Source organism: Epinephelus lanceolatus, chromosome 16 (genome assembly GCF_041903045.1).
Source record: "Epinephelus lanceolatus isolate andai-2023 chromosome 16, ASM4190304v1, whole genome shotgun sequence".
Classification (NCBI taxonomy): domain Eukaryota; kingdom Metazoa; phylum Chordata; class Actinopteri; order Perciformes; family Serranidae; genus Epinephelus; species Epinephelus lanceolatus.
The window spans coordinates 13910331-13935857 of NC_135749.1; the positions used below are offsets into that span (position 1 = coordinate 13910331).

The following is a 25527-nucleotide window of genomic DNA, read 5'->3' on the forward strand; positions in this document are numbered from 1 at the left end:
ACACTGACTGACTGGAGGGACAGTCCAGTCAGCAGGAATAATGGCAAGTCCCGAAATTCCCAACTTTTTTTCTTGACATTTAACCCCTCACCATGTCCTACTTCACTGCAATCACTTTATGATACGTTTACTTCCCATAACTTACAGTGCAATTGTCCTTCAAGGTATCACACAGAAAACCGATTCCCTTAATAATAGTACAGTAGGCTATATCACAAATAACCCTTTACCTTTTGACTGCAATCTTAAAATTAATTATATTAGTGACGTCATACCAGCCCATTGACAACTTGTAGTGTCAACACAAATACAAGGGGACAGTCCACAGGTGGGATCAAGTCAATGTTTTGCAAGTCACAAGCAAGTCAAGTCTTTGCACTCAAGCCCCATGTTAAGTCAGGCGAGTCCCAAGTCCTAAACTTTGAGTGTCAAGTCCTTCACAAGTCACAATGCACTCTTTGCAAAATGTAGACAATGGATTTATGGCACATTTTCCCCCATACTTTTTCATCTTTGAGCATGGAGGAAGATAACGTGTATTTTTTAGTCAAAAGGCAAAAAAGTCGAATCTTAAATTTTGCACTTTGCACTCAAGCTCCAAGTTAAGTCAGGTGAGTCCCGAGTCAAGTCCAAAGTCAAGAGTGAAAAGTCCCAAGTCCTTTACAATCATAATGCACTCTTTACAAAATTTAACAAAAATCACAAATGCTTTTTAGAATTTGTATTTGTTCAACAAATTTGTAGTTGTGTCTCCACCTGTAATTTCCAAACCGCATGTTTTGCATACAATTTGTTTTTTGGACAGGATCTAAATTATCTTTGGTATCATTTCTCCAACTGGTGCTCAGTATGTTACGTTAGTTTTTCATGGTTCTGCCCTGCAACTTAACAGGATGCTGTCCAATTGGTTCAGATAAAGTGGATCTGGGAAATTAAGTGTTAACCTGCTGGGAATGAATAGTGTTGTTATTTGATTTAGTAAATGATTGGAAATAAATTGCTTCATGGCACATTTTTACCCCCAAACTTTTTAATCTTTGGCCACTGAGGAAGACATGTATTTTCAAGTCGAAAAGCTCAAGTCAAATCTAAAGTCATCAAACTTTGCACTTTGCACTCAAGCCCCAAGTTAGGTCAGGTGAGTCCTGAGTCAAGTCCAAAGTCAAGACAGAAAAGTCCCAAGTCAAGTCCTTTACAAGTCATAATGCACTCATTACCAAAGGTAATGTCGTTTTAACAAATGTTTGACTTGAGTCCACACCTCTGTGGGACACCAATAATTGCATTTTGTGGTGGTTATCATTTGTTACAGTCACAAACCTGAACTTGAATCTAAGTTAGGTCTCACTCCCAAACTGGTGGTTTATTTAAAAGTACACACAGAAGACAGTTTAAATTTTATTAATTCAAGTCTACAAAATTGCATATGAATACAATGATATACAATTAACACCAACAACCACTGGGGCTGAAGTATTCCTCCTCCCATATGTACACAACTGGAGTGGTATCTCCCACATAGTCCATCAGGAAACAATAATCACAGCCCTTTTCGATTCATTTAGGACGTCTGTAGGAATCCGCTCGTGTAGTTTTTGAGACTATGACGTGACATTTACACCCTTCAGTCTATGAAATCTCTTATGTTGTATCAGACGGAAGCTACTAGAAAATTGTTTGCCACATATACCACATTTGTATCTCTTTGCGTGGAACTGAAGGTGCTGGAACAAACTGTCTGTGGTCTCTAAATGTTTTCCACAGATTCCACAAATACAGGTTTCATCCACTATGTGTGATACCGTGTGTCCCCTCAGTGTGTACATGTTATGGAAAGTCTCTCCACATGCTTTACAACGATAAGGACCTGGGGGATTCTGACTGACAGATGGTTGTGTTGATTTCTTACTCAGAGAGGGTGAAGATTTTTTCACATGCTTTTTCCTCTTTAAACTAGAGCCAGGTGTCGTGTGCTGAGAGTCCTCAGCTGGCTGCTGTATTCCACCAGCTCCACTGTAAGGCTGTGTTTCCAGAGGTTGATTTGAAGAATTAGGAAGATGATGTTCCTCGCTGCTTTGCACACTGTTGATTTCACTGACATCTTGAATACAAGTGTCCACGCAGACGATGTTGTATAATGGTTCTTGGGCGTGATCTACCTCCAGACTCATTTGACTGTTGCCTTTCAGCGTTTGCTTGCCTTCAATCTCCACTTGCACAGAGTTCTGCCACTCAGCATGACTCACTACGGATAAAGGAAAAAACACATTCAGTTGTTTGTCACACAAGTTTGTACATGTACTCAAAGTAAAGTTATGCATGCCAAACTCTTCCACCAGACCTTGTCTACACATTCCCTGTTCTTCCTCTTGTTTGACTTGAAGCAGCAGTGAGGCCTGGTGGGTCTCCTGGTTCAGACTGCTGAACTGCTGGCTCCAGGTTTCAGGACTCAGGGGTACCTCCTCCTCAAAGGCAGAGACAGAGGGCTGATTGACCTCTATTGGGGAGGACAGAGAAATGAATTACATTCCATTAATACTGCCAAATATCTGGTTTTTGCAGTCAATACTCAATCAAACTATTTATTTATAAGCCTCAGTGACTGTAAATCAGTGGCTGTACCACCCCTACTGCCTATCAACACAGCACACTTTTGGTTAACTGAAAAATACACTTGTTTTTTTTTAAAGGGTTGACTAATTCACACTGATTTTATTCCTTCACACATACAAAAGATTTGTTCTCCGCTACAAAACAACACTTTTCACAGCAGTTTTGAGCAAACTCAGCACACTTGTGGCAAGAACACTGTGCTTTGAGTTACAGAGGGTACAGTCAAAAAGGAAAGAACCTTTTATTATGATGTATGATTATCTTATGTCCCGGTGTTTTTCAGAGTAAATAACACACTTGCTCAGTGAATCTTTAATCTGTTTTTGTAATCAACATATTCAAGAGTGTTTTCCTCCAGAGGGCTTAGGTGTCGTGCAGCCATTGATGGGGGTGGGGGGCATCATAACAAAACATTACGCAATGATTTGGTTACCAGCAGAACACTTATATCTCTAGCACGTAACTATTATGATGCACAGAATTCAGATGGAGGGCAGGAAGTGATAAATCCATATACTATACAATGGGAATAAAGGAATGTGACCACACAGAAGGGTTTGGATGAACCTGCAGGGAGCAGGTATTGTCTGAAAATTGAGTACTGGATGTTATCCATACAACTTGACCAATTTGCCCAGATTGTCTTTAAAAATGACCTCATCCTTTAGACCTCCTAACATTATTAACGCTACTTGGCAGGGCGATGAAAACACACAACAGTCTATTGGACTCTATTGAACCATGACTGAAACAACCGCCAACTTGTTTTTTGGCTAAAAAGGAAAGTGTCTAGTATAACTAGAGTATGACTGTCTTTTATATTTCAACTCTGTACGTGGATGCACTGCTGTCAGGCTAATGTTCCTAGCTAACGTTAGCTAACTTGAGCTACTACTTTCTACCCACTAGGTCAACGGCCTTAGTAAAAATCTGGATTGTGGCTAAAAACGCAGAGGAGCTGTCATGCATCAAACTTGAGGCATGTTTAACTCGATGCTTTAATGTTAATGTTTGAGGTTAGTTGACTCCACTCCTCCAGGCTGAAGATGGGTTTCTGATTCACATCTGCTGCTGTTTCTCAGTTTGTTTTTTTACGTCTCCCCTCTACATCCTACTATTTGAGACTTAATGTGGCCTTTATTTTTCCCCAGTTTGATCGATTGGAACAGCCGTAAACAGCAAAGATCATTGGCAATGTGCAGTGTTGATAGTCCTGGTCTTTAGTTGCCTGCCCTCCATCAGGACAGCACACTGATGTATGACATCATATGCAAAGAAGCCATTGTTGTGTTATGGATTTATTTTTTTTACCACTCTGGGCCGGTAGCCCATCTGCATAGTGCATTACAGCTTGCCACTTGGAGCGACAGTGTAAAATTTAACACTGCATATTATGAATAAATTACAGCAACCTCATTCCGATAATTAAGCATTTGTAAACAACTGTGGGTCATACATTGTAAACTAACCTGTGTCTTGGCTTTGCTGCAGTATTTTAGAGCCTGTGAAGTAAAAAGACACTGTAGTCAGTAATGACTTCTGGTCAGAGAAAACAACAATATCACCAGTATTACTGGTGATGGCACTGCTACACAGCGGTTATGCTTTTACAACAAAACAAAGGAATGCTCAAATAACACCCTGAGTATTCCAAGACATCGTACATACCGTGTTGTTTAGATATGTGTATCTCAAAGTTACATCTCCGATTGATGATCTTTGTGCAGTATGGGCAGTGCCAGTGACTTCTGCCCTGAATCAAGTCTTCGCATGTACATGGTATGACAAATTTTTCTGCAAAGAGAACAAAAAGCCTACTTACTACAAGCAACACCTAAAATGACAGGACACTTAAAAGAACTTTGTTTAAGCACATCTTCATTAGCTAGTAAACTTGAGAACTGCTTGAGTAACAAGTATCATCATATTTAGATTTCCATGTTAATAAAACTTACCAGTGCCGTCCTCATTAAAATGGACAGCATTTAGATAATGTTTCTTTATCAAATGTGTCTCAGTGGCTTGAATTCTCCTCAAGCAGTAGGGACAGTCGCCAATGGCTGCAAACTTTATAAAGTCGGTGCGTGAAGTGAAGGCCCACTGCCAGTCTGGGAAACAAAAACACGATCTAATTAAGTAATTTTACAGAACAATATGGTATTTAATAGAATTATTAGTTATGAGACACTTCGACAAAGGCCTTGTGAAAATGACTGAAATGCCTACTTCCCTGGAATAACACAAACAACAGTGTGAGCAAATAATTAGTGTTGTGTCATTAATGGAAAAGCAAGCTGTAACTAACAGTTATATCATGTTTTCACAATGTAATGAATGACCTTTTTGTGAGAATTTATTGTCAGACTTAGTCCTACCCCTGGAATGGAAGTGCGATGCTCTGGTCCTGGACTTGGGTTTCTCAGGCCTTGGACTTGAATCTGATGCACCTGAGCTGGCGGCAGCATGGGTACTTTTGGAGGCTTGACGTGCTGCAGAGAAAAAAAGAAGAACATAAGAAAAAAGTGTTACGTTGTATTAAATAAAAGTTGTCATTTTCTTGTGAAGATGATGGTGTTGAGGAAAACAGAAATAACAGGAAATCTGGCAAGTGCCAACGCTGGTTCTGACATCAGAGAGCTAATGAACAGATTGCCTATGATATGACACCATGGTCACAACATGTCAAGTTGTTATTGGCAGCTGGCAGATGCCCTCAATGCCACACGATGGCAATGAGGTGACATTATTCATGAAAATTAGGGGAATAACGCATTTTTTAAAAACAGGTCAATAGATCTTTTTCACAGCAGACATCTTGACTTCTCACAGTGAGAAAAGGTGTGGATGTTACACATGACATTAACGATTACACTGCTCTATTCAAGTCATGACACGAGCCAGCATGTACAATATCGGGACTCTCACACCGAAACATCTAAATAGAATTCAGCCATCATTAATTCAATTATTTACACCAGAGCTGACTGGTGAGATGTTTCCTCAGTGACATATTCTGTGTCGATCATTAAATCTGGCAGGAGTGGCATGAATCTATATCTACAGGGTTTTACATAGCCCAAATGGTAGGAAGCATCACGTCAATATGATATTTTGCAACTGCGCTATCAGTCTATTGTGTCTTTTCACTGACACATAAGCAATTAGGCAATAGGTGCAAAGAATAACTCGATAATGAGAGTAAGCAGCGTGAAAATTACAGATTTTTTGAGTCTTTGTTTGATGCATGTATTTGTCTGCAACTAGGCCTTCTAAAAACTGCACACTGTATAAGCCTTTTTCATGGAAGACGTTTTGACATGTTGCAGTAGTAACAACACAGGTGTGAATCATCAAATGAATGATGGCTGAATTCCATTTTGCATGCTTTGATTTCAGGATCCTTGTATCCTGCATGCTTGCTCACTGCCACTCTCACTGGAGCACCTGAATGGCAAAGAGCCATCGTTAGTGTTATTAGTAACACCTGCAGGTAATGAGCTCACAATTTCTATTTGATCACACAAATGCACAGTATAAAAGGTGTTGCCATGGCGAACCACAAGAGAGAGAGATTATTTGCCATTTTACAGTCAAATTCATTCTTAAAAATATGTTAACTAACTTTACAATGGTTCTATTTTCAGTGATGTGTTGTTGTGGCATATTCCAATTCTTAATACCACTCCTGGCTATTATGCAGTTGTTTTTCTACTGGCCTGTAATTAAAACAGCTGGCATTAATATTTTCCTCACAAGTATTCCGGCTGGTCCCGCCCTACTGTTCTGTGATTGACGAGGCCCTATTCTGCCCCTGATTGGCTTATTCTGTCACACTTCCGCTATCCCAACCAATCCAACCAACGAAGCCAACGAGTATTAGCCAATCGGAGTTAAGTAGGGCGGGTCGTACCTTCGCTATCCTAGAAACAAAAAAAAAATGGCGACGTAAACTGTAGATGGTGATGCTAGCTTGCGCTCGCAGTGAGAGTGACAAACACCACAACATCATCCAACAATATACGATACGATATTAGTTAAAGCAAAACCCACAGAATTAGCAATATGTTAGTGTCTTCGGTGTTGCCAGGAAGTGTGTAACGTTAACTAACGTTATCTAATGATCGGAAAAGCTAGCAAGCTACAGTTAACGTTAGCTAAATAAATGCTGCGTCCGAAATCGCATACCGACGATTACACATAAACTTTACACCCAATACGTGTATTATCGTTATACATACTTATTTTACTAAGCAACTGACTTAACAAATACTCGCAAAGCTACCTAGCTACAGTTAGCTAAAAGTTATAACGTAGCCGGCTTAATTGCCACATTGTTTGAATCGTATGAACGTTAACAGCTCCAGGACATAATTTTTAGTTTTATTACTATCAGGGTGAAAAGAGGACATTCACCTAAAACGGACTCCGATCAATTCAAGGATTTTGGATTTAAAACTACATTTTCTTTCTCGTTTGGAAGCACCAACCTTCTGTACGCGGTGTCTTGGCTTTGAGGATGATGTCCAACAGAGAGCGGTGGCGGTCGTTTTCCTCCTTCAGACGGGAAGCCCGCTCCTCGTAATCCGTTATTGTCTTTTCAATAGCACCTAAAATGTCAGAGGCGGCAGCATGTAGCCGCTCGGAGACAAACACTTTTAGCTCCTCGATTTGACCCATCTCTCCACCATTTGCACTTATGTTACGCCTCCGCCCGAAAACATACACATGGGAACCAAGGAAGTTAGCCAGTCAAAATAAAAGTCTGCGTTTCCGTTTATGCATTTCAAAGTAAAAGCCCTTTGATGAGCATCAAAGTGTGCTGTTTTATAATAATAAAAACAATAATAATAATAATGAGAATAATAATGATGATAATAAATAATAGTAAGAATAATAAGAATAATATTAATATAAAATTCAGGGAAACACAGGTGAGTTGTCTTTCACCCAATGACACATTAAAGGGAAACAGCACTTAAATTAAGATTAGTTAAAGTTAGTTATTTTCATGGCCTAGGAAAGTTCACTCAATATCTAAGAACATAAGCTACCCTCTCTCTCTCAAAGCCATAAATCAGAGACGTAAGTCTCAAACTTGTGATGTCATAGGGAGTAAAGTCTGGAGCTGCACTTGATTGTGCACTTGAACTTGAATGAAGCCTGATTTTATGAACCCACCAAATGTTTGTTTTCTTTGTTATACCCAAATGAGCTCTATCTATTGTAGTGTTTTGATTGTTGAAACAGAAAATGTACCCATATACTCAGAGCATTCCTCTGGGTGCGCTCAGTGTCATCTATAACATCTTTTCTGATTCATTGTCTACGGAGCAGCTTCTGACTTTATACCCTATGACATCACAAACTTACTCTAGTTTTTTGGATTTGGGAGATTGTTGTTTGTGTTTACTAATATTTTTGGACCACAGGAATAACCTTTCTGAATTTTGAAAATGGGTGTAGTTCCTCTTTAAGTTCAGAAAGCATGAACAAAGCAGAAAAATGATTCATTCACATTGCATGTTTTTTTTAAAAATTTTTTTTTTAAAAAGTTCATATGTTTGTGAGTGTTCTCTTTTTACGTTTCATTAAAAAGGAGAGAGGCATGAAGTTGAAAATGCTTAGATTGAACACATTGCAACTGATAAAAACGTTTGCGTGAGCTCTTGCTTAGCTGGTGTCTTAAAATTAATGTTTACATCCCATCCTTTTTAACCACCAATGCAGCATACAGTATAAAATGTAATTCAACATGGATAAGAGAAATGATCTTTTAAAGTTGTAAGCAGATTAGTCACTCATTAAACCGTCATCTAGGTCTAATGATGTTGCATTGTTAGATTTGATCTGAGGTGTGTATCAAAATTATAGCAAAGCTGTCACAGTGCACAAATTCAAACAGCGTGTCCTCCTTAGTCTGTGTTGGCGGGTTCTCGTGCTCCTGAGGGGATCTGCGAGTACCATCTTCTGCATGACAGGGAGGTGGGGTCGCAGTTATATCCATACTCACAGCAGTGCAGACCATCCACACAACACTTGCCCTGAATCAGAAAAGGTGTTGATGTTAGAAAAAATACAGTATTAACTTGTAAATCACTGCAGTAAAGGATTATGAGGAGCATTTCATTGTTCTCTGCATTAAATTCTCAATATTCTTGGTTTGTCTAAGCACTCAAATTGTTTGCCTTTCGATCACTGCACCATTACTTCATGACGGTTTAAACTTTCATGCACAATCCATACCAGTGGGTAAGGACAGCAGCTCCACTGGCCTGTGGTTCCTTTGCAGCAAGTTTTCCCTCCTGCGCAGAAAAACTTGGAGTCACAGCGAATGACTCCAGCCTTAGCGTTGCCCCCACTGGCTTCTGTCAGAGCTGTCATTGGTGTCTGCAAAAGGTCAACACAAACTGACCATTATCCATTATCCCCTGGCAAGTAGTTACTAAATATTCTGTAATTAGTACATGTTTATTTTCATATAAGATAATGACAAACTAAGCAACAATCACAGTGAAACCTTCAGTAATAGATTTTTGGCCACTGGCCTGTGGAAAACCACACTTGAATATTTTTATTAAGACTATTCAGATTTGACAGTAGCCTGCCTAGTGCCAACATAAGCAAACAAACCCGTTATTATCATCACATTTTGATTCAGCTGATGCTAAATCCTGATTGGTGCACAGATGGATCGTCTTTTTTCCAACTAAGAGACTGTACGTTATTATGAGGCGGGAAAACTCAAGGAAAACTGTCTGTAGCTCCAGAGAGAATAAAGATAAACCCCCCTCCTCTGATAAACAACAAACAGTATCTAAGTCCCACCCACTTCATACCAGTGAAATAAAGCAGGTATGCAAACTGAAATGCAAAAAGCTATCAAACTAAAAGTGTTCACGTAGGACCCCATCGCTTTTAGTAAGAAGCTGATTGAGTGAAAAGGTCTTCAGGGCCTTTAACTTTGTGTGACTGGATGATCATTCACATAACTAACCCTAGGATTTATACACCACATTTAGAGAGGCACATTTACTGTGATAGGTCCTACCTCTTGCAAGCTGCCCTTGTCCTGTGGTGTTGAAATGACAGAGGCAGGGACTGAAGCGGGACTGTGTCTGGGGGTGAAAGGATATCTCAGGCCTTGCCTCACACAGTGCAGGTAAGTGTAGTCACAGTCGAAGCCGGCAGGACAACAGTGGTAGCCATCTCGACAACACCTGCCCTACAGGTTACAACAAGTTAGTTTATTTATCGTCAAAGATCTGAGTGGCAAGCTTTGACTTGCCATGCCATAGTAGACAAAAATATATCATTACAGTTGTGTCTTATTGCACAAGGGTATAAAGGTCGACTCACAGGAGAGTACCCGCAACACCACCAGGCACCTGTTGGGTATCTGCAGCAGGTAGTGCCATCGGGACAATAGGTATAGCTGTCGCAATAGACAACTGAGCTCTTTTGTTGGTCTGGCACATTGTTTTCTGGCTCCTGATGGGGAAATGCAGGTAGAACAGGAGTGCTTGGTTCCTCTGCCGCCACCTTCTTTACCATGGGTATGCTCATCCATGGCTCCCTCTCACACATCTGGGTAAGCTGGTTACAACGATACCCTGAAGGGCAGCAATGGGCCAAGTCAGAGCAACACACAGCCTGAAAACACAGGCGGAGGCAGACACATAGAAATTTAGGGAGGAATATTTGCATCATTTTCTAAGACCAAAATGTTAGTCAAGATACTTTATGTGTTGACAAGTGACTTACATTTGGATATGGACAGCAGCTATACCCATGCTCAGTCATACAGCAGGTGGCAGAATCAGAACAGACATTCCCGTCGGGACATGTGATGGAGCAAGACGCAAGCTCCCACACAAACACTCCCACGAACAACCACAGAGTTAGCCTCAACATCTACAGAGGAGAGTATTTATAACAGTTATTTAAATCGATCAAATGTGATACAATATGTGACATTCAATTAAAAAAATCCTGTCTTAAGTTCACAAGCCAGATTCTGTGACTTTTAATGAAACTTCTATTTCTGTTCATTTTCTGTAACTTTCACTTTCATTATGAGTGTTTTCCTTTCACCCAACCACACAAAACAGTGATAAAACAGTAAATAGACATTGTGACTGCTTATTAAGTACTTCACTGACAGTTATATGTCTGATAAACATTCATAGTTCTTTTCATAACTTACCTTCTGCAAGTGATTCAGCAGCTTCCTGTCATACGTCTCACACTTCCCCTTAACTGAACCCCGGATGCACCGCTGTTTATATAGCGAGCCAGACACTCCCACTGAACAAAATCTGAGGGCTAAACTGTTTATCACACCCCCTGTGCTCTGTGAGCAGCTTGGATTTTACAAGCAAGGTTTGAGCAATCATTGTGCGAGGCTGCAAACGTACACAAAACTCAGGGAAGACTTTACAAGCTCACATTAACCTTTGATACTGTGAATTTGTTTCAATCACAAGACCTGCCTGTAAAGCCTCATAAAAAATAGTTACACTACAGGGACTGGATTTTTTTAAAAGGAGGAAGTGCACTGAAAATGTATAACTCAGTAAATTAACTTTAGTACTGTATGCAAGTACATTTTAAAGTAAATGTACTTCCTGTTCCATTTTCTACTTTCTTCCTCTACTCCAATACATACTGTACTCTTTACTGTTCTATATTTTTAGTTACTTTTCAGATGCAATTTTACAAAACATGCTACAAAACAAACTTGTCTTTTAGAATTTAAGGTAACAGGGCATGACTTATTGTTGGTCTCCATTATCATATTTTTTGTCATACATGTTCAATGGGAGACAGGTTTGGACTGCAGGCAGGCCAGTCTAGTACCTGCATTTTTTCCTATGAAGCCACACATGCGGAGTGTGGCTTGGCATTCTCTTGCTCAAATAAGAAGGGACGTCCTTGAATGGCAGCATACAGTGGTGGAAAAAAGTTTTCGGACACCCTTAAAATTTTACACAATCTCAAATATTATCATGAAATATTTGTGGAAAAATCTTTTTTGTGTTTCAAAAGGTGTGGCTGCATTAGACAGATACAAACAAATACAAATTATATTTTTTTGTTTATTGTTTACAAGAAAAACTAACAAAACTAAATTCTTGACCGTTTCAATATGTCAGTTCTCAACATTGTCGGTATCAAAGTCAACAAATAACAGAGAATGTGTTCAAAACTGAACAAAAAATAAATAAACCATCACATCATCAAATTAATATTTAGTAGTCCTGCCATTGGCACGTAGTAGAGCTCTAATCCTGGCTGGCATGTTCCCCACGAGCCTTTCACACTGTTGAGGGGTAATCTTGTCCCATTCTTCTTGAATTACTGCTTTTAATTCTTCTAAATTCTTTGGTTTATGCTTTGAAACAGACCTTTTGATAATCCACCACAGATTTTCAATGGGGCTCATGTCCGGGGATTGAGCTGGCCACTCTAAGACCTGGATACTGTGCTCCTGCAGCCAAGTTCTACTGGCCTTGGACGTGTGGCAAGGGGCATTATCTTGTTGAAACATCCAGTTTTTACCTCGACGGAACAGTGCACGCGCAGAAGGGAGCATGTGGGTTTCGAGAATGGTACAATACTTGGTAGAGTTCAATGTGCCATCACAGACAGTGAGATGACCAACACCAGCAGCACTAATGCATCCCCAAACCATGATACTGCCTCCATCATGCTTGACAGTAGGTACTGTACATGCTGGAGATAATGCTTCGCCTGGCCTTCTGCGTCCCCTCACATTAGTAGGAGGAAGATAAAGCTGGAAACTGGACTCATCTGACCACAAAATCTTCCTCCAATTCCTGGCTATCCAGTTCTTGTGTGCCTGGGCCCAACGACACCGGGCTAACCTCTGTCTCTCATTGATCAGGGGCTTCTTGATAGCCTTGTAGGACCTTAAGCCATGATCTAAAAGTCGGCCACGTACAGTGCGGGTGGAACACTGGACACCAGTTTGGTTTGACCACTGCTGCTGAAGCTCCTGTGATGTCACTCGGCGGTTTTGCCTGCACATGCGGATCAGGATGCGGTCATTTCTTGCTGAAGAAACCCTTGGACGCCCAGATCTTGGTTTGTCTTCCAAGCTGTTGGTTCGTCTGTATTTCTGCAGAGTGTATCCAACTGCTGAAGGACTGCATCTGCACTTCCTGGCTATCTGGCGGCAACTGTACCCTTCCTGGCTGAGAATCTTTATCTTCAGGCGTGTTTCCTGCGTTAGGTTCCTTGTTTTAGCCATTTTTGTGTCTGAAGAACTTTCAAATGTGCTGGCTTTATGTAGACACGAGGCTTGGCAACAAAAATTGTCTTTTAATAGAAAGAACGACCTTCATCACTGGTACCAAAATGACCCAATACTCAAAATTTCTTATGTATTTTTATGGAACCAATCAATTTTAAGTTTTTAATGGCTTTTTTAGGATTTATTTAGTATTTTGGCTGTGACTGTACTAAAAGAAATTGCACTTGAAGACCTAAGAGTGATTCTTAATGCAATATTTCACAAATGCATGGGGTGCCCGAAAACTTTTTTCCAACACTGTATGTTGCTTCAAAACCTGTATGTACCTTTCAGCGTTAACGGAGTATTCACACATGTGCTAGCTAGCCATATCATGGGCACTAACACACCTCCATACCATCATGCTGACTTGAACTTTGCGCTGGTAACAGTCTGGATGGTTCTTTTACCGTGAGGACATGACCTCCATGATTTCCAAACAATTTGAAATGTGGACTTATCAGACCACAGCACACTTTTTCACTTTGTATTAGTCTTTGTCAGATGAGCTCAGGGCCAGAGAAGCTGGCGGTGTTGGGATGTTGTTGTTACATGGCTTTCACTTAACATGGCAGAGTCTAAACTGGCATTTGTAGATGCAGTGACCAACTGTGTTCCTGAGCCCATTAAGTAATATCATGATTTTTAATGCACTGCAATCTAAGGGATCAAAGGTCACAGCATTTAGTGTTGGTTTTCTCTGAAACTTTTGTTGATATTATGGATTGTAGACGGTGAAATCCGTTAATTCCATGCAATAGTGTTAAGAAATACTGTTCTTTAACTCTTGGCCTATTTGCCCGAGTAGTTTTTCATAAAGTGGTGAACCTCTCACCATCCTTGTTTGTAAACTCAGCCTTTCAAGGATCCACCTCCCATACCCAGTCATAACACTCTCACCTGTTACCGATTAACCTGTGGAATGATCCAAACAGGTGTTTTTTGAGCTTTCCACAGCTTTCTCAATATGTTGTTGCTTCGGTCCCAGTCTTACTGAACATTGTGTATGTTGTCTTTGTACTGCATTCAATTAAATATAGGTCACAAATGATTTGCAGGTCACCACGTTCTGCTTTTATTTACATTTTCGCAGCATCCCCACTTCTTGGTAATAAAGCTGGTTATGATGAAGCCATTAAACAAGGCAGCTGGCTCTTTTAAGATTTACTTATTTTTATTAAATGGTTTTAAATTAGTTGGTTTTCATCATCTTTTATCTTCGTTTCTTTTTCTTGGCTGCATTAAACGTATTCCAATTTGTAAATGCACTGTGTTTTTCGGTTTTTATGTCGGTGGAGCACTTTGTAAACTTGTTTTTGGAAAGTGATATACATATAAAAAGGTTTTTTTATTGTTTGATATTGTAATGACTGTACGTTGTAGACTATAGCAGAAGCAGTACTGAGGTTTTCACTGAGGTTTTTGCTGTCCGTTACAGTACTGCAGACCGCACTTGGTTTTAAGGAAGTGACACAATGCAAAACCAGCAAATGTTTGTAATAAAAAAAAGTGGACCGGATAACCATAAAAGCAAAACCAGTGGGTGACAGTTAATGGACCACATCCATGTGTCATCTGTGGGGATGGACACACACACACACACACACACACACACACACACACCCACCCACCCACACACCAAAATCAATACACTCACAATAAAGGGCGTATCTAAGTAACAGCGATAAAGGCTAAAACAATACTTTATTAATGAATTCCCATTGTTTTTACATTTACACTGCAGTGTAACAATTAATTTAACAGTACAATTTATCCCTTGTATAAATGTCGACTGTGCAGCTCACATTTCGTATCATAAGTCCAACTTCAATATGAGGCTGGCGAGACATCAGGTCATCGGGGTCTACATGCACGACGCAGGCACTAGCATGACAGCCTCATCTAGCAACTAGAAACGCAAGATGTCGGGTGTGAAGCAGAGATCGAGCAACTCCGAGAGGGCCAGCATACTGAAGGTGAAAGCGAACGCCAGTCACACTGACATCTCCAAGATGAGGGGGGGAAAATAATTATAAAGGAATTCACTTCAGTCCCGTTGTTGAGCGTAACTCAAAAAGAAAATTATCTACAAAAAGCATGGTGGAAAAACAAACCGACAATAAAAACGGAAGATATGTACCGGTAGTTGCCACTTAGAGGGATGGGTGCCGCCCTCAATTCACTTAACTCACAGAACCCCAGCATTACAAGTCTGTAAGTCTCTTGTTCAAGCGTGATGACCAAAGCTGGATAGGAGAAGTTTTTCAGAGGTCAGAGGCAAAAATAACACTACTGTGAACTGTCAGGAGGAAGAGAGAACCGTACAGCTACGGTTGTTAGTCAAACTCCGAGTCTGACTGAGATGCCGCCTTCTTTTTCTTTTTTCTGCCGTGTTTCTTGTGCTTCTTTTTTCTCTTCTTCTTGGATTTGTCCTGTGGATGTAAAACATTTGACATTTCACATCTCCTCTCTTGAACTAAGCATCCATTCCACAGTTGGATAACAATACGGTTTTGTTATAAAGTGTAGCTACAAATATAAGGTTTATATATTGGTGACTTTCTGCACTTCATGTACACCTGTGCGAAACATCTTAGCTACTCACTTAATTCATACATTGCTGATAATAGTCTTTGCTGTAGTCTTTGCACTAGATCAAACCAAATTTGTATTTGTACAGTGTTTCTATAGAAATAAGATAAATAAATTTCTCACTGTGATTTTCTCCTTTTCCTCGCTACTTCTCTTTTTCTTCTTGGCTTCAGCCTATGGGAGGAAAGGTTGAAATGAGACACTGAAAATGGAAAGTCCCAATTCTAAACAGCCCTCTTCATGCAGCAATATTGTTTCACAATTATGGAGTTTCTAAGAGCATCTGCAACAGCATTTGGGATTACAAAATAATTCTATACCAAACCAAACTCGTAAAGTCTTTGGTGTCTGAGCCAAAATGTTTCTTTCTTAGCTGTTGAACAGGCCTAATTAACAATAATTTTTCTTTCACTTTAGGTTTGGCTGAATTTTGCCCACACTAGTATGGGTTCATGTCAGTCACAAAACATGGGACAAAATCATCAGCAATCTATTATTCAAATAAGATGAGACAAAATTGATATTAAAAACTGGTGAAAAAAAAAATTAAACAGAGTTTGAAATCTTATTATCAAGGACAAAAAGACGCCTTAGTCAGACTCTTGACTCTATAGTGCTACGTGCAGTTTGCCTCACATGAGTTGCACTTCTGAACTTCCACTGAACACTGTGGCTGTCAATCTGGCTTAACCTGTAATACACCAAACCTGATACATGCCGAATAAAGGTCAAACATGGCCAGTCTTGGGTAAATAGGAGTTTTAATTGTAATAGAATCTATCAAACTCCTAATGAAGCGTGACATAGAGCTTGCACACCTGGACGAATGAAAGAGTGAGTACGAGCGCGTACAGGGAGAACTGAAACTCAACGTTATTTGGCAATTGTGTAATGTAACTGTACTTCCACTGTGTATGGTTCAGCAGTTAGGGTGACAGAATTAAACTGCAGATGCGTGTCTCTTGTGACAGTGACAACCATGAGGTTTATCTGTGACCACAGTCTCATATGAATGGGTTCAACTCAGATGCATGCCTAGTGTAGAACAGCACAGACAGGACACAAAATCAACAGCGAGTCTGATTAAACAGTCTCATCAGATGCTTACAATGAAACATGTTCACTACACTAGTACACTATAATGTTCAGTTTTTATTTATGACTAAACAAGGCTGAAATATAAGGTGTCTTGTTGACTAAAACTAGACTACGAAATGTGTAATGTTCTCTTTAACTAAATATTTAAAAGGATAAAAATGGCAAAATCTGTTGAAAGCTGCAAAACATTTTACACTGGCAGTTTTTGGTGTCAGTAGCAAAAGACTACTTTCTGAGATAGTTAATAGGATTTCGTTTGAATTAAAAAGGGAACAAAGAGTTTAAGAAGAGGAACACAAGAGACAGGAGGTGAAAGGACTTTTGGGAGTGGGTGGAATTTTCTCATGTCTGGTTTACTCGTTGCAAGCGGGACTAGTGGCATACTTAACTTGTAGTGAGGAAAATTGTCACATAACAGCTATAAAAGCGTGAAAGAAATGTGTTACATCAATGTTTTCAGAGCTTTTACTTAGATAGTTTAATTAGAAGTTCACTGCCCATCTACGAACACACAAGAATAATACTTACTACGTCTTCCCCCTCAGATTCGGCAGAGGACTCTGATGATGAGTCTCTATAACTTCGCTCGGTCTTCCTTTTTCTTTTACGGCTTTTGTCATCCTGACAGACAGATTTACATCACAGGTTTGAGTGCTTTGTAACACCTGGACTCAAAAGGTTTAGACTCAAACTGGGAGAAGAAATGCAAATTAAAAAAGCTAATATATGTGGAAATATGACTCAACAAAAGATCAACAAAATCAACACCATCAAACAGAAAATTACCTTTTCTTTGTCCCCTTCTTCCTTGATTCTTTTCTTTTTCTTCTTGGGAAGAAAGCATTTAGATTAAACATTTACATAAAAAAAAACTTGACATCATTGTAGGACAACTGTTTGACTGCACATTTTCAACACCAGAACCTGATTCTATTGACGTGTACTGAAACAAGGTAAACCAACTGTACTGTTAAAAAAAGAAAAAGTAAAACCTTGCTCTCAGCATCAGATTCTTCCTCTGAGCTGTCTGATGCTCTCCTGGCCGATGACTTCTTTCTCTTCCGCTTTTTCTTCACGCTCTTCTTTTCATCCTGTGTACACAAATACAAATTCAATCAAACAGTGTAGTCCTGTAATGTGTGCGAGACAACTTTAAGGAGTTGTTGAGTCGAGACAGTGGACTGCTCAGGAAACAGATCACAGCCTTCTTTAAATTGATCAGTTTTAACCATATAAAATCTAATCTACTTCTGATCAGCTGTTAAAGCAATACGTCACCCACCCAAAATGACCACTATCAACTACTCACCCCGTGCTACAGTGAATTCGTAAAGAAAATGTTGTTCTTCTTACATGCCTCTGATGAATTTAGAATCCAAAAATGGCGAACATTTTTGATAAAATAGAAGTCACAGATGAACAGCAAAACTATATAAAAACGTCCTTTACAAACTCACTAAAAACCGTCAACCCTTTCTGACAGGGACTGAAAGTGAAAGCACAGGTTTCACTTTCAGTCCCTGTTTGAAAGCGCTGACCACAATGTAATGCAATGTGTTTGGGAAGTACTGTGCATTAGAGCCCTGCGCAGGACTGTTTTCTTAAACCCGCTCCTGCCCGCTCCCGCTGAATTTCTGACCATTACCGCCCGCAACCGCAACATGTGTATTACACTCCCGCCCGCACCCGCAAAACTCTGAGAATTTATGCCCGCACAATAATAGAGATCGATGATTTTGTGTCTTCTCCCGTCCCGCAGGAGAAAACACGTCATTTTATAGGCTATTAATAAAGAGATCCGTGGGGTTGTTTGTTTCGTTTCCCTGGCCTGCATGTCTTCTGACACACTGGTCAGGAATAGCGCTCCTATTTCGTTGTTTCCATTTAGTTTTTAATGAAATAAAGGCTGTTTCATATTCTATTCTCCTCCTCTGTATTTATTTATTTTTCTACCTTTATATAATCACGCAGTGATTAAGGTTAAGACAAGCCTGGCGCCAGGATGAAGTTACTGAGGGGGCGGTTAAAAATTACGAGGGGGCAAATCTTTATTATGCAACATAGGTTCACAGTGAGTTATAAAGAGCGTGCAGCCGTGCGTAACTGTCGCGTGTAATGACAGCTCGTCGCCGGTGAAACACAATAAACTGCACGTCTTCTTTCATGTTTGTCTCATGACAGATGGAGCTGACAGACAGACAGGTGGCGCAAGTGGCAAATTGGTATGAAAGCTGGTTCAGGGCATATATGTCCATTTATGAATAAATATAGAGTGGAAACGCCTATGCATGTGCACCAAGATCCCGCAGTATTTTTTTTAGCCGGCCGTTCCCGCCCGCAGCAAAGTCCAAACCGCCCGCTCCCGCAATATTTGCGTTGGGTCCCGCCGGGTCCCAATGCAGCCCTCTACTGTGCATCAGTGGCAGCTGCTGGTCTTTCAAACAGGGGAAGCTCACATTAAGTTTACATCATAAAATTTGTCATATTGTAGCGAGGTAGTAACTTATAAAAGGAACATTTAATTGAAGCCGTTTTTCAACCACACTCATGCCATAGAACCACAGTAAAACACACCTCAAAGATTTTCAGATGGGTTTAAACACCTGAACTGTGTCTAAAACGGTGAAAATGAGCTATATCACTTAAGGAAATAAGGAACTCCGGACGGCACTCTGTCAGAAGACTCCACTCGCAAATATCGGCATGGGACTGAGCTCGAAATGCGACGATGTCGGTGTGTATTTCCAAAGCACTGTCAATCACAAAGGGGTTCAGCCTTTTAGACTATTCCTCCAATCATCATGCAAACACCGAACATCCTCTCCCGCCCACCGCTCCATTAGGTCCCAGGGAAGCTGAGCCTCCCTGGAAGTGACGATTTTGTCGCATTTATCCAACGACCGTCTCGCTTTGCTGCATGAACGCTTGGAGGTTCCGCGTCCACTGTGCTGACACGAGAATGTATGACAGGGAGGTCGTTTTTAAAAACTGGTGATAAACAGCTGACGTTTGAACGTCGTAGTCATGATGTTAAACGCATCCTAGCGCAGGTTTAATGCAATGTAAATTCTTATTTTAATGTAAATTCAATAGTGCATATTTGACCATTTCTTCCATGCAATTTTAGGGGAGGTTCAGCCTCCCTTGTTGTCTCAGAGCAATCGCCCCTGCTGTGCATGCGTCTGGATACATGAGACTTGGATTATTCTGCATTAGTTGTGTGAGCGTTTATAAATGCATGTTTTAATATAATTTTGCTGTTGTCTCCTCTGATTTCAATTGATCAACAAGATTTTCCATTTTTGGATTCTTCGTTTACCATGAAGGCATGCAAGAGAAAAGCTTTCATCACCCATCTAACTTAACAAAGGCTGGGTTTTCCCTACATAGAAAATATTTTGGTGGCTGCCAAAGCCGTTTTAGCCCTCTGCCAATGGAAAATCCCCTCTGCCAAAGAGGGGTGTGGAAGCAGAGAGGGAAAAAAAACAAAACAAAACAAAAAAAAAATCAAATCTAAGTGCAACCACTCATAGTTCAATCACCATGGTTTGGACCAATAACGAGAGCCTGGTGATGCGACGTTAGACCAATAATTATCGAGTTCTTTGATTCATCAAAGATCAAAGTAACGTGTTGAGCCCCACGCTTCGCGTCAGCTCAGAACGCAGGTGCTGGTGCATTCACTGCCAGCCTGGTGACAAGCGAGATCATGTTTTGGTCCTGAGGTGCTACTTACAGTAACATAACGAGTTTATATAACTCCATCGCTGCCTGTCTCTGCTGCGCTGCATACACTGAGGGCTCAGCCCCGCAGCGCTGAGAAAGAGCAGAGACGGAGCGGAGGTGTATGGGTGTGTGGCCGTGTTTGTGCTTTAGAACATAACCGCTGTGAAACAACTTTTTATTCATTGGATTAAAATGTGCTATATTGTGATATGTATCGTTATTGGGATATGAAATGACCTATATCGGGATATGAGATTTTGGTCATATCGCCCAGCCCTAATGTACTGTATTATTTGGACCTCTCTCGTCTAATAGAGAAGATATGGCATCGCTTAATACATTTGCATGACCTGTAAATGCAAATGCAAAGTGCGCACCGCTGACATCACCACCAAAGCCCCTTTCTAAGCCAGGGAAAACCCTGAAACGGTGAGTTATTAGATATACAAATGGTCATTTGGGGGGTGACGTATTCCTTTAAAAGGTGGAGTCTGCAATTCTGGAGGAATGCTGTTGATATTTGAACTCAACACCCAAACAAATACACCCCTCCCACCAGTGCTCCTTCAGAAGCTCCATTTTACCATCCCTCACTCCCACTGCCTTTCTCCTCATATATCCATGGCCTTTCCCCTGTCCTGTGCACAACACAACTCGAAAGTGTTAGCTTGTTTAACATTTACAGAGCCAGGGGTGTGTATGAACACTGGATTTTTTTCAGCACGCACACACAAAACGGACAGCCAGCAGACAGTGAGGAGTTGTTATACTGAACTGACAAAAAGTGAACTGGATTTGAATCACCAGCTCCACCACTGCTTGTTATTAGAACACAGGAAGCTATTCCTAGAATTCACCTATAACCACAAGCAATCAGCAAATCAGTGTCATCCAGCACAGCAGGATCTACAAGGAAATGTTTCAAAATGTTTTCTGCGTTCAGTGGTTGGCAATATCTAGTATCACATGCTGAAGTCTGTATTGACTTACCAGGTCTTCAGATTCTGAGGAGGAACTGCTGGAGGAATCAGAACTCGATGAGGAGGAGGAAGATGAAGAATGCTTGACCAAAACACAATGAAAGCAGGGTTCATTAGACTTAAGGTTATTCGCTTGTTTTGAAGTTGGAACACAATAAGAGACCATCTCAGAGTACAGGCAGGCAGTGTGTGAGTGTGTGTGTGTGTCAGTACTGTGGCACAGCTGGCCATGAAAATACTGGAGGTCTCTCCTCACCCTGTTGGATTTCTTCTTCTCTTTCTTCTTTTTCTAAACATCAATGAAAAGGCCAAAATCAGTAAGTGATGGTTTGAGAGTGAGAGAATTCAAATGTGTGACAAAGGAGAGATACCATACCTCTTTTTTCTCTTTCTTCTCCTCTTTTTCCTTGTCCATTGTCTTTTTGTCTCGCTCTTTGTCTTTGTCACTTCCGCCTAGCAACTTCTCTCGGTTTTTTGCCAGTTCTTTCCTCCATTTCTGAAAAAACAATAGTCGTTGTCTATTATACAGCTAATTGATCCCCATATGAAGCTACACCTTTATTCAAATATGAAGAATTGTTTGAAGTGCAGTTAAAAGACTGCCATTACAGGACTATTTACTCTTGACACTCATAACCAGGATTGAAAATAATGTGAAGAAAAGATGGTGACTATTAACAGGGCGAAATGTCAGCGTACTTAACACAAACATACCACGTTCATTTTATCCTCAAAGTCAGCCAGGGCTCGAGAGCCCTTCTTCTTCTTCTCTAGCTGCTCCTTGAGCTCTTCCCTGATGAAGACACAATAAATCAGTTGTAACACAATATAAAATATAAAACTTATTTTAACATTCCTCTGATGGAGCGTTTAAACTTATCCTCCACTTTTCATCAGCATAAATTAACAGTAAACAATGTATGACTCAGTGGTCCAATTTATTTCCAGCTGCATTTGTTTAATGAATCAAAATTCTTCTGTTTTCAGTTTCAGTTATAATAAAATATAATTCACTGCAGCCCTTTAAGTAACATTGTGGTACCAGACATGGGTATTTTACGTCCCTTTTACCTTTCAATATTGTATTGTAAACATGTTTCTCCCGGTGTAATGCTGCAAATGGAACTCAGCATGCTGGCAGTGGAGCATAGCAGATAATGAATTAAATGTTCCCCCTTGTGGCTAAGATTGGAGTTCATTTTTTACGAGGCTCAGATAGGGAAACTCATTGCTTGCAGAAAGCAAAATTATTAATGGACAGCACTTCTTGCTAAAAGAAAGGTTTTGAATGTTTCATGGGGGGACCAATAAATGTAAATACACAAGTGAAAGGGTTAGACGATGTGGCTGACAGTGGAAACTACATAATTTATTATCAATGCATCGGGGCAATGGAAAAAAAGACACCTTAGCTGTTGTGAAAGTGCCCCGTCCTGGAATAATGCTGATATTACAAGTATACTGACTGAAATCCGTTTAGGAAAACCTAAGGGTGCATTAAGGGCCCATTAAGCATTAAGTATTTAATGCTGAGCCAATGGGGAGAAGTGTTATTACATCAAACCTTTTCTATATCTGTCAAAGCCTGGAAGACAAGTGCTGATTCTGGCTGTCTCTAGGGAGAACCATGGACTAGGAAACTGCACATCGTCCCAGCACAAGCTTCTTAAAAGGCTATATTTATTTTTTCACATGAACAACATGGAAGCAAAATGATACTGAGAAGTGACAGGGGAATGCAGCTGTGAGAAAGATGCTGTCTCATTTATGTCAGGACAGGCCTTTACTCACCATGTTGGCCGAGGTCTGCTTAAATAATCCTGTATAGTCGGTCCAGCATTCGCTGCCGGTCCCCTGGCTCGTGCCGCAGCAATGGGGTTAATATAAGCCTGTGGGACCAAACAGAGGGAAGCATTTTACATATTTTTAATGGAGGTTATTATTATACAGATGCAAGCTTAGAAGGTGCTGCGATTAAACAGTTATGCTGTTGAACAGCACACTACAATACAGTTTTACAGCAACACATATATGCCCCAAATAACCATAAAAAAGAAAGAAAACAACCCCTCTCTTAAAAGGGTCTGTGGAAAAACTCATTGAACATTGACATTATAACCTCAGTGAAGACAGGATTTATTGCAGGGGCGTTGTACTACACTACAACAGTTGTTAGATGTAGGCCTTGCTAGTAGGGCTGCAACTAACGATTAGTTTCATTGTCAACTAATCTGTCGATTATTTCTTTGATTAGTCGACTAATCATTTAATCGAAAAATGTGTTAAAATGATGAAAAATGACGGTCTGTCTCTCCCAAACCCCCAAATTATGTCATCTAATGTCTTGTTTTGTACTCACACCAAAGGGTTTTATTTCACCATCATGGGAGAGTGTGTAAAGCTGCCAATATTTGAATGTAAGAAGCTGCAATAAGAGTATTTTGGGGTACTTTTATAGTACTTTTCTATGAAAAATGACTCAAACCAATTAGTCGACTACTAAAATAGACACAGATTATTTTAATAGTCGATTAGTCATTGATTAGTCGACTAATCGTTGTAGCCCTACTTGCTAGTGGACAAACCAAACCAGAGGGGGAAGCAAAGGGGTGGCTTCAAGGGCTCCAGCCCTGAATGTTTTCTCGAAAACACAGAAACGTTTAGCTTTCTAAAATACCTCATAATTTGTGTTATTTGCCCTTAGTCTCTCTGACTGGACGGGCCAATCAATGGAGCAAAAATTTCTATTACTTTTCTATTAGTAATGCTGTTGTGGCCAAATTCCTACCCCACCTATGTTATGGCACATCAGACAATTTTAATGGTTGATGGTTTCATAATAATGGAGACAAGTGGAGGACAACTGTGTTGAAAATAAGTGGTAGGCTCTACAGGAGGATTTTCCTAGACAACTATCATGTTTTACCAACGATATACAGGTGTTTCAGCAATCTATTATCATAAATACCTGACAAATAGTGCATTTATCTGCAGTAAATGGATAACACAATCCTCCCCAGGGAGCATGCACATGAATTCCCCCTATGTTAGGGCTGGGTCCCGATCGATTACAACCACTTTCTCCGGCCCTGCCCCAAACCTGTCAGTAAGCAATTCTATTCCCCGTATTAACAGAAAATACAGATGACACATTCAGCAGTGGTTTGGGAAAATCTGTGTTTCAGCTACAGGGCTTTAGAAAAAAGCTCACCCAAAACACCAGACTAGCCTTTATCCAACCCTGCCATTAGCTTAATAACCCCCTGCCAGTGTTTCAATGCTGTGTGTAAACTCAAGATGCACCGAAAAATACTGCGCAACAACACCACGTCGAGACATTGCCCAGTGTGTTATGAGCTAACGTTAGCATTCGTAGCTTTACGACAGTGGCGTTAGCGCTGGTCGAGCTTGACACTCGGCTTTTGACGTCAGCTAAAAACGACTCAAACCGAGAAAACGCAACCTAAAATGACAAATATTATGTTATATTTTAAACACAAATATGTTAATATATGTTCTAAGGGACCGCTGTCTCTGCTCAACATCAGAGTACCTAGCGAAAGCATACATTAACGTTAACTAGCCTATGCTAGCTGCTGCGCTAACGCTAGGCTGATTGTGTTTAGCCTAGCTGCCGCACCGAAATGTAACCGCGTATCGTTGGCTTCTCGATTTTACACATATTTAGTAACAGAACTCACCACTCGATTGTCTCTCTTGCCCATGTTGAGTTAGTAATAGGGAAAAATATCCAACAGAGAGGGCAACCATTAGTGCTACCTTGCTAACATTGACCTAGCCACATCAGACTTTGTTAATGGTAGCAGACGGCTCTTCTTCGTGGTGTCGTTTGGCGGTTGGCAAACAACGTAGTGGTGGATCAGCGCCACCAACAGGTCACACTAATAATGCAGCAAGGGTGTAGGTTTAGTTTCAGCATTGGAGAACACAAAATCTGCCTATTAGCCTATTAATGAAATAAAAAAAAATAAATTGTGATAAAATATAAATAAATACTTCTGCTTTTTTTCTTTTTTAATGCTAGAAAATAAATCACTTCGTCTTCCCACTGCCTGTTTTGTATCAATATGGTTCTTTTTGATTGCTTCTTTTGCAGTTTTATCTGCTCATTAACTCTCTTTGACCTAATACGTGCTGATATACATAGAAATACCACACTCAGTCCTCCACCCTATCAAAACAGGC

The 25527-nt window shown here is 40.3% G+C and overlaps 3 protein-coding genes across 6 annotated transcripts; all 3 read right to left on the minus strand.

Moving 5' to 3' along the window:
* Positions 1 to 1385: 1385 nt before the first annotated feature.
* On the minus strand, positions 1386 to 7456 carry LOC117264143 (uncharacterized). The gene is made up of 7 exons (XM_033637976.2): positions 7101 to 7456; positions 4989 to 5102; positions 4569 to 4721; positions 4282 to 4407; positions 4083 to 4115; positions 2342 to 2497; positions 1386 to 2245 (listed from the first exon to the last, which is right to left on the minus strand). The coding sequence occupies exons 1-7, from the start codon at positions 7288 to 7290 to the stop codon at positions 1602 to 1604; spliced, it is 1416 nt and encodes a 471-aa protein (XP_033493867.2). The 5' UTR covers positions 7291 to 7456; the 3' UTR covers positions 1386 to 1601.
* Positions 7457 to 8219: 763 nt separating this feature from the next.
* Positions 8220 to 10972, minus strand: LOC117264144 (progranulin-like). The gene is made up of 6 exons (XM_033637977.2): positions 10817 to 10972; positions 10375 to 10524; positions 9970 to 10263; positions 9662 to 9835; positions 8857 to 9000; positions 8220 to 8654 (listed from the first exon to the last, which is right to left on the minus strand). Exons 2-6 carry the CDS (start codon positions 10522 to 10524, stop codon positions 8526 to 8528), a joined length of 891 nt encoding a protein of 296 aa, XP_033493868.1. The 5' UTR covers positions 10817 to 10972; the 3' UTR covers positions 8220 to 8525.
* Positions 10973 to 14610: 3638 nt separating this feature from the next.
* On the minus strand, positions 14611 to 25180 carry fam133b (family with sequence similarity 133 member B). 4 transcript variants are annotated; one of them, XM_078176077.1, is made up of 11 exons: positions 25023 to 25180; positions 23113 to 23210; positions 22036 to 22114; positions 21698 to 21817; positions 21578 to 21610; positions 21332 to 21403; positions 17608 to 17706; positions 17402 to 17440; positions 17144 to 17236; positions 15641 to 15691; positions 14611 to 15357 (listed from the first exon to the last, which is right to left on the minus strand). In XM_078176077.1, exons 1-11 carry the CDS (start codon positions 25044 to 25046, stop codon positions 15262 to 15264), a joined length of 804 nt encoding a protein of 267 aa, XP_078032203.1. In that variant the 5' UTR covers positions 25047 to 25180; the 3' UTR covers positions 14611 to 15261. The 4 variants fall into 4 exon arrangements, with proteins under 4 accessions (XP_078032203.1, XP_078032202.1, XP_033492021.2 ...); XM_078176076.1 differs by having other exon boundaries at positions 15632 to 15691; XM_033636130.2 differs by having other exon boundaries at positions 17402 to 17443.
* Positions 25181 to 25527: the final 347 nt, after the last annotated feature.

Excerpts from the sequence above, each read along its gene's own strand:
- LOC117264144 (XM_033637977.2), bottom strand. The coding sequence starts at position 10,524 with ATGTTGAGGCTAACTCTGTGGTTGTTCGTGGGAGTGTTTGTGTGGGAG. Across the intron at positions 9,836-9,969 it reads GGTGTTGCGGGTACTCTCCT|GGCAGGTGTTGTCGAGATGG; the intron begins GTGAGTCGACCT and ends TGTAACCTGTAG. Across the intron at positions 8,655-8,856 it reads GCTGCTGTCCTTACCCACTG|GGCAAGTGTTGTGTGGATGG; the intron begins GTATGGATTGTG and ends TTTCTGATTCAG.
- fam133b (XM_078176075.1), bottom strand. The coding sequence starts at position 25,046 with ATGGGCAAGAGAGACAATCGAGTG. Across the intron at positions 22,115-23,112 it reads AGCAGACCTCGGCCAACATG|GGAAGAGCTCAAGGAGCAGC; the intron begins GTGAGTAAAGGC and ends TGTCTTCATCAG. Across the intron at positions 21,611-21,697 it reads AGAAGAAAGAGAAAAAAGAG|AAAAAGAAGAAAGAGAAGAA; the intron begins GTATGGTATCTC and ends ATTGATGTTTAG.
- LOC117264143 (XM_033637976.2), bottom strand. The coding sequence starts at position 7,290 with ATGGGTCAAATCGAGGAGCTAAAAGTGTTTGTCTCCGAGCGGCTACAT. Across the intron at positions 4,722-4,988 it reads ATCGCACTTCCATTCCAGGG|ACTGGCAGTGGGCCTTCACT; the intron begins GTAGGACTAAGT and ends TTTGTTTCCCAG. Across the intron at positions 4,408-4,568 it reads TTTTAATGAGGACGGCACTG|AAAAATTTGTCATACCATGT; the intron begins GTAAGTTTTATT and ends TTCTCTTTGCAG.